At 45.1% G+C, this 16361-nt stretch overlaps 1 protein-coding gene across 2 annotated transcripts; it reads left to right on the top strand.

The window, feature by feature from the left end:
* The first annotated feature begins 6 nt into the window (after window positions 1-6).
* On the top strand, window positions 7-11285 carry LOC129120019 (putative G-protein coupled receptor 19). Of its 2 annotated transcripts, XM_054632287.2 has the most exons (3): window positions 7-389; window positions 8862-8997; window positions 9851-11285. In XM_054632287.2, exon 3 carries the CDS (start codon window positions 9886-9888, stop codon window positions 11113-11115), a length of 1230 nt encoding a protein of 409 aa, XP_054488262.2. In that variant the 5' UTR covers window positions 7-389; window positions 8862-8997; window positions 9851-9885; the 3' UTR covers window positions 11116-11285. The 2 variants fall into 2 exon arrangements, with proteins under 2 accessions (XP_054488262.2, XP_054488261.2); XM_054632286.2 differs by lacking the exon at window positions 8862-8997.
* Window positions 11286-16361: the final 5076 nt, after the last annotated feature.

The raw sequence follows: 16361 nt of genomic DNA, 5'->3' as shown, positions 1-16361 counted from the left end.
GCGGGCCGGGGGCGGCCCAGCCCTGGGGCCCTCCCGGTGTCCCCCCGGTGTCCCCACGGTGTCCCCGAGGTGTCCCCGGCGCGGCCGCTCCGGCGCTGTCCGTGGTGCTGATGCCCCGACGGGGCGGGAGCGGCGCCCGGGCAGTGCCGGGGGCGGCCGCTCCATCCGCATCCCGCGCGGCACCGAGAGCGGCCGGGCAGCGGCCACCCCTGGCCAACGTCATCCTCTCCTCCGGTGCAGGAGAGAGCTGGAATAGCCCGTCCCTCCCTCTGCGAGGCAGCTGCAGCCCTGGAGGCAGCCCGGGGTTCCCAGGATGAGCGGGACTTCACTTGGGATAACGAGCAGAGCAAGGAGGAGACCAGCGCCTCTGGGATTATGCTTTGGAGCAGGTATGTGGGTGCATGGGGGCCGTGCTGAGCGCTGCTGTAGCCGAAGGGGTAATTCTCCCTGCCGATCTTTCCCGGTAATTTATCTGATGTGCATTTAAATCACTTGGGGATTAGCCAGGAGGACTCATTCCTCAGGAGAAAATGTTCTGTGGGGCTTGAATTTTAATCTTATTGTGCTGAAAGCAGGGGGCTGTGTAGAATTACTGCAGAATAAGTACCTATATTTTCTGGACAAATCTACATTCTCTCTATCTATATTCATTATCTTTCGATTATGTTACTTATTTGTTTGAAACAATCAGTTCAGTGAAAACAGAAAATTACTTTACAGCAATGGAGCAGACCGATCTGCTCATCTGGCTTTTTCTGTCTCTGAATAAATTCAAGCAGCTTCTTCCTTCCTCACGTTATTGCTGTGGAACAGCTGCTTTTGTATTTTTCAGTCATTAATTTGAAAACATCCTTTCTGAATGCGCTGTCTCCGTTTTTCTCTGTGGGTGCCTTGGTGCAGCTACTCAGGGAAACCCCACAGGCAGAGCAATCTTTGTTTATCCCTAGCCAGCACAGGCAAGAGGGCTGCTCTGGTTTAGCTAATTCAGGCACAGACTCTCTAAGAATGCATAGCAATATTTCCCATTTATCCAGCTGGCTTCCAGCATGTCAAACAGTATGTTGGCTCCACGGAGTAAGGGGGAAGCAAAGCTGCCTTCTGCTTTCAAAAGGCCATTTGTGTGTATAAGGCAGGATTCATAGCCAGTTCTTTCTGGCAAAGCTTCTCAGATGTGGTTCTTGAAGGTTTGTTGTTAAAGTCGCTCTTAACCACCTAAACAAGTGGCTTGGTTTGCAGAAAAACTGGTTGCCAACCCAGAAGCATCCTAAAAGCTTATTTGGGTGTCTAAATATGGAATTTTTTTAAAACTTGATTTATGAGTAAGCTTGATTTCTGATTTATTTTAAGCATTCTGGTCTCAGATGAGTCAGTAAGGGGAGGAATCTCTACTCTTTAGACCCATTTGGGGAGCTGTGCTCCTTGTCTCAAAGTGAGAGCTCGCAGACTCTCCCTCCCCCCAGCTCTCCTGTGAGTCCCCTGTTTGCAGAGCTGTGCAGTGCAATTCCACACCTGGCTCTCACCCCATGACCTCCACCTGCATTTTCCTTTGCAGCCTCACCAGGCACCCTCTCTCAGGTGTTTAACAGAGAGCAATTGCAGTCAAACCATGCAGAACAGACCCCCAACATCCTCAGGTGGAGTCAGCTCACCCTCCCCACCAATTCTCCCAGCACCAAAACATGACGCAGCCCTTGCGTGCTTGGGGTTTCTGCATTCCAGCAGCTTCCATCCTTCCCTAGAAAGATGGGAGGCAGCAAACAGTTCTTGCAACTGGCACCCTTTCCATGAAGGCATCTCCAGGTCGGGGGCTGACACCTTGCCTCAGTGGCTGCTTTTATCCTCCCTGAGCCCTGCCCAGCAGAGAGATCCCTTCCCACAATCTTCTCCACATCAGGCATTTCCAACCCAACTTTGGGCTGTGCACGACCTTCAGCCCTCCCAGCTTCTCCAGCCCAGCTGGTGTGGGAATACTGAAATGCTCTCCCTAATGGCTGTATCCTCAGGCAGAGGCCTGTGTGAGAGTTGTTCTACTGCTCATGCAGGCCTGCTCTTCTCATTCCTATCAGGTAAGTCCTCCTGGAAGCACCTCAGGCATCTCTGGTTATAAACCTACCACTGCCACCCCACTCCCTGTCACCTGTGCCCTGTGAGCACCAGTTCCATGTTACCAAGAAGGGTCTAGAGCCCCATGACAGGAACTCTCCCAAATGTTCACACCAGTGCAAAAATCCTGCTGCCACACAAACACCTTGTGTGATGAGAAACCCGTTTTCACTTCATGTCCTCTCAAGAATTTCTTTCTACATGACCTTTCCACACAAAACCAACAGTAAAAAAAAAAAAAATTCCTAAGATTCTCTTAGGGGAAAAGCTTGTGCTCCCTGCTGGTGAGAGAGCTGCCCACTGCAGCTGCTGGTGCATTATCCCTGTGGGGGAGAGGGTGAGAATTTCCAAGAGATGGGCAGAGAAACCAGCCAGGCATGAGATTCACCAGTGCTTATCTGTCAACACCCACCATGGCAAAGCAGCCCTGGTAAGCACCATGTTCCTCACATGGAGCAGAAGGATGTGCTGTGCTGTGGGCAGGGCCTGGTGTTGCCAAAAATTGATGCAAGCCCGTGGGAGAGAGCAGCTATATTTCTACCTCTGAATCACGGAAGGGTACAGGCTAGCCATGCCCAAGGACACACTCCATCCCCATCAGGGAGGACAAAAAGCCTCCAAAGATGTATTTCAAGCTTCTCTACACTCTTCTTGGACAATTCCAGTAGGTGGAAGCTGTGACAGCAGAGTTGGAAATTAGGTCAGTCCTTCTTCTGCTTGCTCCCACTTTTTCGTGCCCCCACAGTCACACTGGGCACAGATCTGGGCTCTGCCACCATTTTTAGATCATCGTTTTTAGACATTTAGAGCTAATCTGGAGTTTTGCATACTAATCCCAGCAGTGGGAGGATAAAATAAAGCCCTGAAACACTTAAACCTGAGGGGCTGTCCTTTGGGGCCAAGAGTTACATCTCCAAGAAGAGACCTGCAACCATTGTGTGCCTGTTTGTAAACTGTGTGGTGCCCTCTGAGGAGGTGGGGGTGTCTATCTGGGTAACACTGAGCACAGATCTGGCTCACATTCTACCACTGCCTGTACCTAGACCAGAGCATGATGTTGGGTGTATCTGCAGTTACAGTGAGGGCTCCTTCTCAGTGCCAAGAGAATAAACATCTCAAGGTTTAGGTGCATGAATAATTACTGGGTTTTAGCAACTTACCCCAGGTTAAGAGACCTGCAGTAACTTCCTCTAGGTCAGTCTTAACCCCCAGTAAATACATGAGAAAAACTCATTCCAAATGCAGGGAAAAGCCATTGCTCCCAGAGCATTTAAAACCAAAATGAACTTCAGGAGATGGCAACATCTATTAAGGAGACTCAGCCAAAATGCAGTGACTTGGGACTTGTGCAGGGGTTTGAATCCTGCTTGCTCATCAAAATCATACCTTGTGGAATTGCCCTTAACCAATTAACTACCCCAGGTCACAGAAGTGCTCCAGGTGTGAGCTGACAGACCCAGAAGGAAGAGATGGACCCTGTTGTTCCAGTTAGCTACTGCATGTCTCACTCCTCACTAAGCTCAGTTAGAAGGATGAAGCTGAGAAAGGACTCTTCCTCAAGCAGCCAGTACAAGAAATAAAAAATTTTTGCAGCCCCAGCAGCTGTTGCAGTATTATATCCTTGTCCTCAGTTTCAACACCTTGTTAAAACAGAAAAGAACTTGAAGAGCCAAAGAAGGCCAATGGCTGACTCTGCCTGGGTGCCCTGAATTTCCTCCAACATGCAGCAGATATTCTTCAGATATGCTGAAAATTTGAACATTTCCTTCTTTTATTTGATTTCATCCATACTTCCTGCTCCCATGACTTCACCCCTCAGTACAGGCTAGGCCCTCAGATCCTGATGTAAGATGCAAAAACATAGATCAGCTTACTCACAGAATCACAAAGTTGGAGGAGACCTTCAAGATCGTGGAGTCCAACCCATTCCCTGACACCTCAATTAAACCCTGGCACCCAGTGCCATATCCAGTCTGTTTTTAAACACATCCAGGGATGGTGACTCCACCACCTCCCTGGGCAGACCATTCCAGAACTTTATCACTCTTTCTGTGAAAAACTTTTTCCTAATATCCAAGCTGTATTTCCCCTGATGCAGCTTGAGACTGTGTCCTATGGTTCTGTCAGTGCTGCCCGGAGAAAGAGACCAACCCCCAGCTGCCTACAGCCACCTTTCAGGGAGTTGTGGAGAGTGATAAGGTCACTCCTGAGTCTCCCTTTCTCCAGGCTAAACACCCCCAGCTCCCTCAGCCATTCCTCACAGGGTGTCACTGTCATAGTTTCTGAAAAATCCCTTTGCCAGGATTTCATCTCCTGGGAAGCTGAGAAGGCTCAGAGAAAAATGAAAACAGTAATTATCTGATTTGCTTCTCCCTGTTTTGCTGCTCTGGAATGTGGTCTGGAGATTGTTTATCCAACAGGTGGTTGTTTGCTGGGTTTCATGTGAATTGTTTTGACTTAATGACCAATCACTATCCAGCTGTGACAGGACTCTGGAAGCAGTCACAAGTTTTCATCATCATTCTTTGTACATCATCATGTAACCTTCTGTCTGTATCCTTTCGCTATTCTTTAGTGTAGTTTTAGTATAGCATTCTAGAATAGAATAGAATAGAATAGAATAGAATAGAATAGAATAGAATAGAATAGCCTTGTAAGAACATGGAGTCAGATTCTCAATTCCTCCTTTGTCCTGGGGACCCAGAAAATACCACAACAGGCCTTGTGTTCCAAGCTCCTCATCAGCCTCGTTGCCCCCTCTGGATGTGCTCATCTCAATGTCCTTCCCAAACTGAGGGCCCAGAACTGGAATTACTCCATCAGTTCAGCTCAGAAGCTTTTACCATCAGCTGAGCCATGTCCACACCAGCACTGAGAGCTCCATCCATGAGCCAATCCTTGCTTACAGCCATGTCATCCTTGGTTATCCACGCTGTGGGACAAGGATCTCCACCGGCTGGGTGAAGCTAGAGAGCAGGCAGCAGCACGTGAGGTGTGGGTATGGATCTCAAAGGCTTTGCTGCACTCAAAACATGTTATTCTCTGGATAAAATAGGGGCAGATGTTTCCTATCCCCACATGGTGGAATGCAGAGAGTGAGGAGGAACACACTTCACCTGGAGAGCTTTTCAGAGCAAGGCCCAGAGAATAGAAACGCCTTCATAAGAGAAGCAGGGCGAAGAGCTGAGGATTTTTATGAGCACCAGAGCAGAGGAAAGGACTGGCAGGGAAACTGAGTGCTTACAGAAGCATGTGCATCTGCATCCCTCTGCAGGAAGCAGGAGGACTAAATGGCCTCAATATGCACAACAGCATCTCTGCACAGCAAGGGACAGAGAGAGGCTAAAACTCTGTGCTCTTCTACAAAGGGATTTCTGCACTGGCACATTGCACTCACAGGGCAGTTCATCTGAATTTAGGCAGGGTGGATGTCATCTTCTAGCATCTCACAGCCAGACAAAAGCCCCCTTCCCCCACTCTGATTCAATTAACTCACACTCCTAATGTTGATTACACTCAGTTAGATGAAGCATTTCTCCTTCATCCTGGCAGCTCTTCCCGAGATACTCTCCAGAGAGAGAAGTTTATGCAGTAAATGACCAGCTTAATGCTTTTGAAATAATTTGCTGGGCCAATGCTTGCCTGGTGTTTTGCAGCTATGATACAGAGAAGTAAAAAATGTTGAATAAAAAAGCCCCTCTGCTAGTGCTTAGGTCAAGTAACATACAATGATCTGCTTATTTAGCTGCACTTCTAATATTGAAAAAAACTATTTGGGAAACAAAATGCTCTTTCTCTTGATTAAACATTTTAAAAATCCCATTTACTGCATTCCTTTTAGAATCTTAGTAGGTTTTCCTTTTCCAAGTTGCAATGGGTGTTGCAATTTTAGGCAGGACAGTGAACATACAAACACACAGTGACTATGCCACAGGAGCTTTGTGCAATAGCCAAGTAGACGTGGCAGTGCTTGCATGAAGTTTTTGTGGCTCAAACAGTTAATCTCTAAGTAACAGATCTGTTATGGAGAGCTATCAGCTCAAAATGGAGCTATTTGGTTTCCAAACTGCAAATTAAGGTCAGTAAAATGGAACTGTGGCACCAGGAAATCCCTCTTCAATGATTATGAGTCATCTCTCACGCTCTTTCTTTTCCAAAGCTAATGCACAAAGAAGTAGGTTTTAAACAGAAATACAGAAAGGCCTCCCTCATACCAGTTTTAAAAGGATTCCCACTCTAAAATGCTTGAAAGACAAAGTGGGATTTTTGGCACTGCTGAATCCACGCAGACCCACAATTACTGGAAAGCAGCCATTCAGGTCAGTATTACATTGGATAAAGGGGAAATTAATACAAGCATTTTTGTTAACTAGAAATTGAATTAGGCCTCTCCTACTTGATACACATAATTTTTACTTGTTGTGCTTCTAAATTTTTGCTTATGGACCTTCAGGGCAGAGGGAGTTGACAGAACTAGTCACTGGTTTTTATGGACCTGATATTTGCAAGCTGAATAGTTCACTAACACTTAAACCATATTTCAGCAAACAATGTAGCAAATATAGACATGGGAATTGGGGATAAATAATGTAGCAAGCCATGGTATCTCCAGTTATTTGCATCTCAGATCCATACAGAGTTGTGCCTATACTGAGCTTTTTATGATGCTGTTTCCTTTTGGAGCATTACTCATAATGCAAAAGTTCAAGTCTCTACTATAAAAAACAGACTCATAAAAAGCAGAATTGCTCACTGAAGAAAAATATATACTGCACCATAGACACTCAGATTCTTAGTATTAAATCAGAGCATGATCCCGATCTCAGTGCCACATAAGGAAAATAGTTTTGAATAGAGAGCATTTAAAATAAAAGAAATTAGTTTCTGGTCCATTCCATATGACTAGGAATGCAGGAATGACAGAGTACAGTGGTTAATCAGATTGCATTTTACTTTTCTGAAAAATAAAACAAGTAATTGCTGTAAAACCAGTGAAATCCTCAGCTCAAGTTAGTTCAACTCCCTATAATTGCCACTATATTTTCACCTGTGCCTCGTGGGCAGTGGGCTAAATGATCTGGGAGTTTTCCAAAGAAGAATCAAGGAATTCAGCATGAGCTGTCCCTCTGTTGGGTGCCTCTCCTGTTCCACAGATAGAGAGGAAAGCAGCAGCAGCACACAAGAACCATCTGTGCTGAACACGGGCAGCTCTTCCACCCCCATGTTGCTTCCCCTGCCAGCCAAGCACTGGCCCAGGGCAGCTGGATTCTTCTCCTGGAATTTTCCTTCCTTTGGGCACCCACTGGTTGCTCTCCACTGGGGTCATGCTGTTCTCTGCCCAGGGCTGCTCAATTCCTCTCTTCTCCAAGGTGTGTTTGCAGGTAACCCAGGCTCAGTGGTTGAACAGTGGTTAGGCTGACTCTTAGAGAAGATGCATCAGAAAAACCCAAAAAGTACTATCTGGCACTGCAGCCCTATAACTGTTTTGGGGTTTACCCACCTGCAAAACTAAATGTGTCAAGTCTGAGCAGACACAGAGAGCAGATTTGGATCACAAGGAGAAATATCACACGAACAGTGTTAGCAACTCAGCCTATTTTAACAGCTTGGAAAGGCCATTTCATTCTTGTACCAGACTTCCACTGCTTTTCAGTACTGGTCAAGACATTTTATCTGATTATTCTTCTACAAGGCTTAATTTGTACAACTGGCTAATTTTAAATGGCACATACTTCTGCATGGCAAGAAGGGAAATTAAGGAAGAAAATTATCCCATAATGTTCCTTTCTATCTAGTTAATAGCCTCCACGTGTATTATTTTATTACAGATAATTCTAACAGGTAATTTAGCAGGTTGCACTGACAATGCATGCTGCCACTCTGCCAGACACAGCAGCCCAAATGCCCTGCCAGCTGGATTTCTCCAAGGAAGCAGATCCATCCAAAGGAGGGTGGGGAAAGACAAGCAGGAGCCCTCTGAGAAATCAGGAATCATCTGCCAGGCAAAGCCACTAAGGAAACAAAGAGGGAGAGCAACCAAGGATGAGAGGGAAGGCAAGGCCAGGCTGGGCAGCCCCCACAGCCCTGCAGCAGAGGAGGGGACAAGGGGCAATGTATGACCTGCTGACAGTGCCCCCTCACATGACACAAACAGCCACAGTAAGTACAGGCCCTAAAAAGCTAGAGAGAAAAAAATCTTCTATAACCACACCAAGAAATTGTTACTTCTTTTCTTCTTCCACATTTGACATTTTTTTCGCACCGCATTATTGAAGGAGACATGCAAGTCAGCACAAGGGGCAAGATCCCAAATTCATCCTGTGGCTTTGTGCTTTCAGGCCTTACTCTGAGTAGGAAGACAAGGAGAAAATAATAGGTGGTAGGTGCAGAGCCAGAGTAGGCATAGCAAAAAGCATCAGTGAAGCATTGAAAAAAGCCCATCAGATGGCAAACCTGGGAATCTGGATCACTTGGAAAGCTAAGGAGGATGGTGGTGGCTTTTTGAGCTTGTTCATTTGGCTTCCTGGAAGAACTTTTTGATCTTCCAGTCATTAATTTAATCCTGATTTATCTTGCACAGCATCAGGCTCTGGAGTTCAGCATTCTCGCAGTAGACCCATAGAAAAGGCTTTGTATGTCTAGTGAGTAAAAGGCTTTGCATGTCAAGATGATGACTGAAAGGACATCAGACAGCAGCAGGGTGTTTGCATATGTACAGCCACTAAATTAGCTATTTTTCCATTTTATCCCTGCGACAGGCTAAAACCAACCCAACCATCTGGCTAAACTCAACACTGGAAGCTATCTAGCAATATAGGCAGAGAATGGGAGGCCACACCCATCACAATCTGTGGTGTGTCTGCCAGGAGGGTGCAGGAGAACAATTTCACACAGGTAACACCCTCAGACAAACTGTAACTCACAGGCAGTGACATTTGACAGGTGGTAGGTTCGGTGTCACCACTCGGGGACATTGTTACTCCATGGACAAGAACAATGGCCCAGAGTGCACACCCCGAAGGCCTCTCACTGAAGGGCTCCAGAAATTCAGCTCACTTTGTCCACAAGGGTCTAAGGATCATTCAAGATTAGAACAGTCATTCTTCCAGAGGTGTGGGGCTGCTGGTGAGGGTGCTCAATCCCGGAAAGTCTCCTTGGGCAGCCCCAAGAGAAGGGCTTCCCACCACAGACATTCTGCTCCAAGGAAAACCACACAAAAAAGGGGGCCATAACCTGGTCTGGTCAGGGCTTGTGGACATACATGGTAATGGTCCAGAAATTTCTCTGGACTGAGGTCTCTTATTACCTGGGGACCCTCTGCGTTGGCCAAGGGATCCTGCCTTTCTCATCCTCCCCACGGAGGTGTTGGGGTCATGGTGCACATGATGCAGAGGTGGAGTGGGGCTGTGAGGAAAAAAAGTGAAAGGATGTGAAAGGGCATGAAAGGCTGGCAGCCACCTCAAACCAGGGAATGGGGTGGGGTCGCCCTGACACAGCGTGTTGTACCACCAGCTACACTGGAACCCAGAAGCTGTATTTCGGTGTTAGCAGAGAAATACAGAATATATTTCTATACAATATACAGTATACAGAAATATACAATATAAATATACAGAAATATACAGAATATACAATATACAGAAATACAGGATATATTTCTACTACTGAGAATATTCTTTTGTAGGTTAAGGAGGGCTTTTCATAGACAGCTGTTCAAGAGAACGTTTTCTCTCCTCTCTGTCCGCAGCCTGAGCAAAAGACGTAGCCGAGTTTTCTCGCAGCATGGATAACAGCAGTGGTCCTGTTCTTCTCTTTACCTTGCTCCTGATGCAGAACACGAGCAGCCCCAAAGCCTCCTCCCCTCCTGCTGGCTACGAGATGGCAGAACCTCCATTCCCAGGCACCGGCCCCAGCAGGAACCACTCTCTGGTAGAGTATGGGCTGAAGCTGGGGGAAATCGCAGCTGCCAGCGTGGTTTGGGGAGTGCTGTGGCTGATCTCTGTCATGGGAAACTTCCTGGTTTGCTTAGTGATCCACAGGAGCAGGAGGACACAGTCCACCACCAACTATTTTGTGGCGTCCATGGCGTGTGCAGACCTGGTGAGCAGCGTGGGGAGCGCGCCCTTCCTGCTGCTGCAGCTGAGCTGCGGGCGGTGGGTGCTGGGCAGCGGGGTGTGCCGGCTGGCCAGGTACATCCAGTACCTCACGCCCGGGGTCCAGCTCTACGTGCTCCTCGCCATCAGCGTGGATCGATTCTACACCATTGTCTACCCCCTGAGCTTCAAAGTGTCCAGGGGAAAAGCCAAAAAGATGATTTTGGCCTCCTGGCTCTGTGGTGCTCTGTTTGCGTCACCGGCCTGCTTTCTCTATGGCTCCAACAGCAACCAGCACTGCAACTTTTTTCTCCCCAGTTCTTGGCAAGGATCTGCCTACAGTATCATCCACCTCCTCTTGGTGTTTATGATCCCATCCCTCTTTATTATCCTTTTTTACCAGAAAGTCATTAAGTACATTTGGAGAATAGGCACGGATGGAATGACTGTCAGGAGAACAACAAATATTGTTCCGAGAACAAAAGTGAAAACTATCAAGATGTTCTTAATGTTAAACTCGATGTTTCTCCTGTCCTGGCTGCCTTTCTTCATGGTACAGTTGTGGCACCCACAGGAAACAGACTACAGAAAGAGCTCCTTGCTTTTCCTGGCCATCACCTGGACCTCTTTCAGTTCCTCAGCCTCCAAGCCAACCCTCTATTCCATCTATAATGCAAACTTCAGAAGAGGGATGAAAGAAACTTTTTGCATGTCTGCCATGAAATGCTACAGAAGCAATGCATACACCATCACCACCAGTTCCAGGATAGCAAAAAAAAATCATGTTGGTATTGCAGATATTCCAGCTACAGTCAAAAGTGTCACCAAAGACTCCACCTATGATGCTTTTAACAGAGAAGCCAAGGAAAGAAAGCTCGCCTGGCCTATTCCGTCCAACCCCCCAAATACGTTTGTCTAGTGGGCTGCATTGTTTTGAAAAGTTACTCTGTACCCCCAGAAGAAGGAATTTTCTCTCCTTTGGAACCAATGTATAGCTACATATTTTTAACCCAGTTTTTTGTGGAGGGTTTGGGAGGGGGGAGAGGGTGGAAAAGAGATGTTTTATTTTATTAAATGCCTTGGGTTTGATGCATTCGTTCCATTTCATTTTGGTTACTACATTCTGCTTTGGGAAACTCCTCTCCTACAATCACAAGCAGAGCTTATCTGCAAAACAAGAGTCCTTACACTCTCTGTCTGTAGGGAGAAAAGGAGAAGAAAGAAAAACTGCTTGTTTTAATCCCTTTACAGGATGGGCCACGGTGCATAAATGCCTAAATCCACCCAAAGCCAGCCAGGCTTCCTTCCACTATGTCCCCACAAACACAGTTGCGCTGGGGTTGTCCATCCTATTGAGATCCCACAGGTAAGACGTCCATATGTGGGGCCCTGTTGGCTGAGAAATAATCCTACATGTCTGGTAAAAAACTTCCTTCCTCATCCTCTACGACACAAAGTAGGGTTGGAAGAACCCTTACTGACCACAGGGACACTTACAGTATGTGTTTCACAAATTCAGAAATCCCCATTAAAGAAGGATCTGACATTTCTCATTAAAGCCACAAGCAAAAAACTCCCATGAATTAGGAGATGAGAGGACCTTGAAAGTGAGTCAAGACCAGTATTTTCTGTCTGGTTCAGATTCTGACCTGGCTGTTTCTTGCTGAAACACCACCATATGCTTAGCTTTCCTTTGACATTTAATGGCCTCTGACACAGAAAAATCAGATCTAAGCTAAGCAGGCAATTTTGCAACATGATTTTCAACTTTGGATTGGAGATTGAAACACAACAGTTCTTCTTTTGGTTAGTAGTTTCATTAGAGAAATAATAAAGGAACTGAATAGAATGAGTCCTGATGTCACAGAGGACCACAGTTCATGGTTACCCACCTCCTGCTAGGTTAGAGTCCAGAGGCACACAGGACACTTGTTTCTTCAAGGCTACCGTGTTTCCTCACTTTTCAAAAGGTTTTTCACTACAGAAGGTGGCCAGGAAAAGTCCAGGATTGCCATGACACACCAGCTAGGGACACAATGTCCCTCCTCTACTAGAGCTGATAGTTCTGCACTGACATCATGGGCTCCAACCAGCCGTGCAACTATGAGTGAAGTCTGGAGGCTGGGTCTCTTAAACCACCTTTCCACATCAGTAAAATCCCAATCCCACTTGTAGCACAGTGAGCTTGGCTTTGCTTGCTGTGGCTTCTTTTAACCCAGACTACCCTGGTAAAACCACAAGAGCAAGGAGAAAGCTTTCTCACTCCTTCGATGATTTCAGGACAGGTGATGGACTGGTGGACAGGCAGGTTTAGGACAGATGGGTTTGGTAGCACCAATGCCAGGTACCTCCTGGTTTGCCAAGGCCCCAGAGGTGCCAGAGACAGGAGACAGAGCATGAATTATCTAAGCAAGAAATGGAAAATTCTGTAGGATTTGCCTGATCAATATAGACACAAAACAAACAGAATAAACTCCACAAACACATCTCAAGCCCATCTACAAAGGGGAGGTTCTGGGAGAAAGCACTCCTGGGCCTCTTGCCCATCCATTCCTTTGTTTTAAATGTTTCCTGAGTAAGAACATTATACAGTGCCAATCATTAGGCTTTTTTTTTTTCCATTAAGCAGACATACATTAAGTAGAAATTCCATCACTGCTGTTTATACTCAGTATTAAGTGGCTTGCCCTTGGGAATTCCTATTACAAATTGTCCAATTATGTCCCTTCCTTTTTATTTCAGCAGAAAGTTGGATTTTCAGTTAAGTATACTTTAAAAATTTCCAGTTGAGGGGTTGGGGCTAGTGAGAAGCAGAGACTCACTTCACTTGTACCTATTTTTCCACCAGCCTCACAGAGGTGACACCAAAGTACCTATCACCAATAATTGGACTTAAGGGTTTCCATATGCCCACTTAAGAATCCCCAGAGTTTTTTCAGTCTCCTCAACTCAACCCATTTAAATTCAGATTTAACTGACATTGATTTAGGAGTTGGTTTTCCAAGGTGCTGAACACACGCCATCAAATGCAGCTGAAATTCTGAGCGCTCAGCCCTTCTCAATATCAGATCCTTCCTGTTTAAAGAACAAAAAGCAGATTTGAAGTTTATTAAAGCCAGACCCAAATGCTCAAAGGAAGGGTTATTAACTCCTTAAGTGATTCTGTAAGTTAATATGTCTTTATTAGTTGGCTCTTTTCAACTTAGCAAGTGTTGTGGAATAGGCCATTATAAATTACAGAAGTTTTATTTGAACTGGCTTCTAGTAAAACATAACACACCTACAGGAAGATTGTTGTATAAATGTCACCTCCTGATGAGCAGTCTGGACTAAACCACAGATTTTTTTTCTACACTACTGCTAACACACACAAAGTCTTTAATTTGTTTCATGAAACTGGTCCCTGGATAATATTCAGAAGTGGCAAAGATGGCAGTAATTCTTTTGTGAGCAGCATCACAACCATTTTACACCAGCTCTCAATTTGGTCCTACATTTGCAGGAGAATAGAAAAAGAAAAAAATATTACACCACTAAATAATTAGATTTGTTCTTGTCTCATGCCTGGGCAGACACAAGCTTTTTCTCTGCATGCACCAGTAAAAGGAAGAGATGCTTTTGGGGAAGAGGGACTGATCAAGGACTTGGACTTTTTTTAAGCCACGTAGAATTAGGCAGCAGAAGCCACATACAGATGGATGTAATTACCCATCTATTTCCAAAGGCATTACAGCTCTTCTCTTCAGCCCTGGAGCCTTACCATCTCCACTTCTACACACACTCCACAGAGACCCTCCCCATATTGATCCAAACACAGGAAGGAAAATGATGAAGAAATATCCAGAGTTAGCAAGATTTCAGATTAGCCACCAGCTAGCTGTAAATGCAGCAGGAGTAGCCCTGATTGTATTAACTCGATGCTGGGAGCTCATCTGCCCTCTCTGGCTTTTTGCAAACTCTGAAACAGCTCTTGCCACATTACTGACTTGGTCTTTCACACTCACTCAGAGCATCTTTGTCAGGATCGTCATTCTTGGGTTTGTAGGGTTGTTTGTTTTTTTTTTTCTGTAAGAGGGATGCTGAGCATGTGGCCCTCAGCACAACTGCATCTTCAAAGATCACTTCCTGCACGTGTAACATGTTTACTGCCAGAAGAAATTCCTAACCAGGTAACAAATCACTGGAGACTGGTCTTCAAGGGAAATATTTAATGAAAAGCAACTCAAGTTCCATTTTTCTTTGAAGGGCAGAAGAGGAGTTTGCAGGGAGCCGGGCTTCCAAATGCCACCTTATCCAGGAGAAACAATTGCTGCCAAGCACTGGTCCCCTCACTTGGTTCTTCTTGTAGCCTGATCACTATAGAAGAAACATAACCAGCTAAAGCCTTCCCTATCCCTTGCTACAGTAAAATTGTGTCCTCAAAGGCTCTCAGTGCTCCTTGGAAGGCTCCTGACATCAGAAAAAAAACTGGAGTGCACCAGTGTTGATCCTCCAGTCTTACCACCCCCATGCAGGTCTTCCAACCAAGCATGGCAGAAAAATGGCACACAGGGAACAAATTAGCACTTAGAAGCATCCTTGTCAATCCCTGCACTTCTCTCTATCTCTTATAATTAATTTGAAATTGATACTTTATAAAATTCTCACTGATATCCAATAACAGTTATATGCTAATAAAAGATGGGAAAAGAAGTTTTAGAGTAATAAAGAAAATAATTTTAATAGGTGATATTTAAAGTTACAGCTGGTGGTAGTATTTCTGACAGATCAATGCCAAGCTGTATTAGTAATAGGTACATTTGGTTTTTTTGAATGCCCTGTTTCATGCAAAGGAGACGATTGAGAAAAAAATTGCAAGGTGAATGCAAGAAATCACAAGAGCCCATTCATCATTCTGCCTACATTTTTTTATGAATACATTCACAGAACTGCAACTGTGCTCATTCCATGAGTAGCTCAGGGCAGAGGGATTAAATCAGACAACCTTTATAATTGTTCTCCAGCTGCCAGTCAGCCTTTTTTTTATCTGCCAGCATGTGTAGACAATATAATTTCCATTAACAATGCCACTCATTTAGTGGCATTGGACTGAAATGACGACATTAAGTGGATAATGAAAAAAAAAAGTAGGAAAAAAAAATATTACGTAAATCCAAAAAGCTGAAACAGTTAATTGGTTAATTGGCTGTTTATCAAAAAACATTGGCTCCACTAGTGTACCAGTAATTAAAAAGCTAATTACTATTTTATTTCAGAAAGTGAGGAACCCTAAGAATAAAGTAATGAGAAATGCAGCTTGCTGAAGTGAGAATAGTAACACTGTTGTCATCCAGAGATCCCTGCAGCATCATCACCTTGGGAAGGTTTGCACACAGACATGTCACAAGAGTAATTAGCTAATTAGAAAGCTATAAAATACCTCCTTCCCCTTTCACTATCTGAGATGCCAGATATGATTCCAGATTCAAATGGAAAATTAACACTATTACTGTACTTACTTTGATGAAACCTTTTCTGGGCTATGTTCATGAAATAAATGACTTGGGGCCAAAATGTTTTAAATTAATCCCTCCCTTAACTCCACAGGCTATTTCAGGTACATCAACCTAAACTGAACTTACCCTTTCATTTGAAACCACTGCTGAAAATGCTGGGCAACCTAGAATTGTACAGAAACACAAGTAACAGAACCATCTAAATCCCAGTGTTTCAAGTGCAAGAAGAATTACCCTTTGCAGAACTGTTTCAATGCACACCCAGCATCTACTGAACAACATCACTGCTGTCTGCTAATGCTGTCACCTTCCTCCTGACCACACAGCTCATCAGAATGCTTGAGCAAGCAAAAACCACTCTGGGCTGAGAAACAAGAGGCTCCTGTGCTACGAAGGGTGATGCTATCATTCAGTGCAGTGCACAAGGGGTATTTACAGATGTCACAGGGTGTGAAATGCAGAAGGGGGGAGTTGGTGGGTATGGTACACATGTGCAGAGGCACAAACTGCAGAGTAACTCAGGGTTACCCATCCACAGTCCTTTGAAAAAGGAACCCTGGACAGCTTTTGAAAATAGCTGCCAGGCTACTTGGGAAAGAAAGGAGATTCACAGAATAGTCTTTTTCTGTACCAAAGAAGGAATGCATTCCAAAAAGGAGATTTGAAAGGG

This window comes from Agelaius phoeniceus, chromosome 5 (genome assembly GCF_051311805.1).
Source record: "Agelaius phoeniceus isolate bAgePho1 chromosome 5, bAgePho1.hap1, whole genome shotgun sequence".
Classification (NCBI taxonomy): Eukaryota; Metazoa; Chordata; class Aves; order Passeriformes; family Icteridae; genus Agelaius; species Agelaius phoeniceus.
This window is presented reverse-complemented; position numbering and strand designations above follow the sequence as displayed.

Coding starts and splice junctions, on each gene's coding strand:
- LOC129120019 (XM_054632286.2), top strand. CDS start 9,886: ATGGATAACAGCAGTGGTCCTGTTCTTCTCTTTACCTTGCTCCTGATG.